The sequence below is a fragment of the Nannospalax galili genome, unplaced genomic scaffold (assembly GCF_000622305.1).
Source record: "Nannospalax galili isolate Female #2095 unplaced genomic scaffold, S.galili_v1.0 scaffold265, whole genome shotgun sequence".
Taxonomy (NCBI): domain Eukaryota; kingdom Metazoa; phylum Chordata; class Mammalia; order Rodentia; family Spalacidae; genus Nannospalax; species Nannospalax galili.
The window spans coordinates 1383838-1387297 of record NW_008353747.1 but is presented as its reverse complement, the minus strand read 5'-3'; the positions used below and the strand labels follow the sequence as shown (position 1 = coordinate 1387297).

At 43.6% G+C, this 3460-nt stretch overlaps 1 protein-coding gene across 1 annotated transcript in view; it reads left to right on the top strand.

Annotated features, from left to right (window-relative positions):
• The window catches only part of Rnf214 (ring finger protein 214), a 40136-nt gene that overhangs the window by 7532 nt on the left and 29144 nt on the right, over nt 1-3460 (top strand). The window contains exon 4 of the mRNA XM_008850921.3: nt 2427-2567. Within this exon, the coding sequence (XP_008849143.1) occupies nt 2427-2567 (141 nt within the window). The remainder of the gene's footprint in view (nt 1-2426; nt 2568-3460) is intronic.

Here is a 3460-nt window from a genome sequence, read left to right as displayed (position 1 = left end):
TTTGAGACAGGATGCCCCAGCTGGCCTGGAACTGGACCAGGCTGGCCTTGAACTCACAGAGATCTGCCTGCCTCTGGCTCCTGAGTGCTGGGATTAAAGGCGTGTGCCACCACGCCTGGCTTTTTTTTTAATTTTATGTGTGTATTTTATGTGCATGTAAGTGCACCATGTGCATGCAGTACCCAAGGAGGTCAGAGGGGGCATCAGAGTCACTGGAACTAGAGTTACAGACATTTGTTAGCTGCCATTGTGGGTGCTGGGAACCAAATCTGAGTCCTCTGCAAAAGCTGCTTCAGCCTCTGTTTTTGTTTATTTTTGTGACAAGGTCTCACATTGCATAGGTGGACTACTTAATGGAGGCTAGACTCTGCCTCCTGAGTATTGGCATTACTCATGTGCACTACCACTCCTAGTTTTATGCTATTGGGGATTGAACCCAGGGTTTTGTGCATGCTAGGCAAGTACTTTACCAACTAAGGTAAGTCCTTAGCCCAAGTTTGTTTTTTGATATAGAATCTTTCTTTGAAGTTATTTGCTTGTTTGGTTTTTCTTTTCTGAGAAAGGCACGTTTACTCAGTGCACTGAAAGGAAATGACAGGAAAGGTGGAAACAGAACTGTTACCTGCTTGTAGTGGTTTTTAAAACTTACATAGGGGCTGGAAAGATAGTGCAGCGGTTAAGAGCACTGGCTGCTCTTGCAGAGGACCCAGATTTGTTTCCCAGCACCCACATGGCAGCTAACAACTGTTCATAACTCCAGTTCTAGGAGACTCCCCTTCTGACCACTGTAGGCATTGCATGACATGGGTGCACTTACATGTAGGCAATATACTCATACACATAAAATAAAAATAAAAAAAACAAAACAAAAAAAACTTAGACACTTAGGAAGTGGAGGAAGGAGGATCAGAAATTCTGGGCCAGCTTTGGCTGAGTTTGAGACCAGTGAGATTACAATGAGAGCCTGTCTCAAAAACAACAACAAAAAAAGCTGGTCGTGGTGGCACATGCCTTTAATCCCAGAACTCAGGAGGCAAAAGCAGGAGGAATCTGTGAGTTCAAGGCCAGCCTGGTCTACATAGCAAATTTCAGGTCTGCCAGGCCTACATAGTAAGACCTTGTCTCAAAAAAAGGGGAGTGGGCTGGAGAGATTGCTTAGTAGAGAGCATTGACTGCTCTTACAGAGAACCTCGGTTCAGTTCCCAACACCCACAACTAAATAGTATCTGTAACTCCTGTTCCAGGGGATCCAGCATCCTTTTCTGGCCTCTGCAGGTATTGTACACATGGGTGCAGTTACATGTATGCAAAACACTCATGCACATAAAATTAAAACAAAACCCTTGGTCTTTTTGAGACAGGATCTCCCTGTAGCCCCAGATGGCCTGAAACTCACTATGTAGACCAGGCTGGCCTTGAACTCACAGAGATCAGAGATACGCCTGCCTCTGCCTCCCAAGTGCTGGGACTAAAGGCATGTGCCACCACACCTGGTTATCTTTTTTTTAAGATTTATTTTTAATTATGTGTATTGGTGTGTATCTATGTATATGTGAGTGCAGATGCCCTTGGAGGCCAGAGATACTGGATCCCTTGGAGCTGGAGTTATAGGTGGTTGTGGATGCTGGGAACCAAACTTGGATCCACTACAAAAGTAGTATGAACTCTTAGCCACTGAGCTGCCTCTCTAGCCTTCTCCTTTACGTGGGCTCTAGGGATTGAACTCAAGTCATCAGGTTTAAATGGCAAGCTCTTTAACTTCTGTACCTTCTCACTAGCTCAAGGAGACTATTTTAACAAAGATAAATGCTCTCTGCCTAAGGTTTTGTTTGCTTCTATTACATTATCTTTAAAATTTTTTTAAATTTATTTTATGTGTATGAGTGTGTTCCTTGCATGTATGTTGTATAGTGCCCATGCAAGCCAGGTGAGGGCATCAGATCCCCTGAAACTGGAGTTACAATAGTTGCTAGCTGCTCTGTGAGTGCTGGGAACCCAACCCAAGTCCTCTGCCAATGCTCTTAACCTCTGAGCCATCTCTCCAGTCCTATATCATATTTTCATTAACTTAAAGTTATATAATAGCTAGTAGCTATTGTATTGGACTGTGCAGCCACACCTAAGATACAGGTTAGGGTTATAGCTTAGTTGGTAGAGTGCTTGCCTAGCATGCATGAAGGTGTGGGTTCAATCTACAGCACCCCATAAACTGGGTATGGTGGTACACTACTGCAAGCTTAGTATACAGGAGGTGGAGGCAGAATCAGAAGTCCAAGATCATCCTCAAGAACATCATGAGTTTGAGACCAGCCTGGGCTACATGAGATCCTGTCTCACAAAAGAGTAACAACAAAACCCTCAGACACTTTGTGAATGTTCCCTGTGATTATACTGGGAAAGACACTTTTTTCTGCTGTTCTCAACAGGACAAAATGATGACTGAGAGAACCCTCTTGAAGGAACGCTACCAAGAAGTCCTGGACAAGCAGAGGCAGGTGGAGAACCAGCTTCAGGTGCAATTAAAGCAGCTTCAGCAGAGGAGAGAAGAAGAAATGAAGAATCACCAGGTAGTCTACTTAATAGTGGAATTTCTGGGATGTAGCGCACAGGTAGAGTGCTTACCCAGCACGTTCAGAAACCTGGCTTCAATTCTTAGACACACACATATACACATATATACAATGCTTACCTAGCATGCTCAGAAACCTGGGTTCAATTCCCAGACACATGCTTGCACATGTGTGCATGCACACACACAAAGAAATTACAACTTAGATAAATATTGCATGTTTTCTCTCATATGGAGAACCTAGATTTAAAATTATGTTTGAGTGTATGAACTGACAATGAGTAAAGTAGTAGTCTCTGAACTTTAAATATGTCTCTGGTCAAACTTTAAATATGTTTCTGGGTCAATAGAAAAAGAAAATCACAGTTTTTTTGGTTTTGATTTATTTTTTTATTTTATTTTAATTTTTTTGGTCTTTTTGAGATAGGGTCTCCCTATAGCCCCAGCTGTCCTGGAACTCACTATGTAGACCAGGCTGACTTTGAACTCACAGAGATCCACCTGCCTCTGCCTCCCGAGTGCTGGGATTAAAGGCAGGCGCCACCACGCCTGGCTGGTTTTGATTTATTTTTGAGACAGGGTCTCATTGTGTAGCCCAGGCTAGCTGTGAACTCAAATCCTCCTGCCTCAGCCTCCAAGAATTGGAATTATAGTCACATACCACCAGGCTAGGTTTACCAGATCTTAAGGATAAAGGGAACTGTTGAGATAGCCAAATGGTTAAGAGTGAGTACTGCTCTTGCAGAGGACCTGAATTTGGTTCCCAGCACCCATGTCAGGCAGCTCACAACTGCCTGTAAATCCAGCTCCAGGAGACCTGATGCCCTCTTCTGGACTTGCAGGTACCTGCACTCACATGTACATATGCCTGCACATAGATGCACACAATTA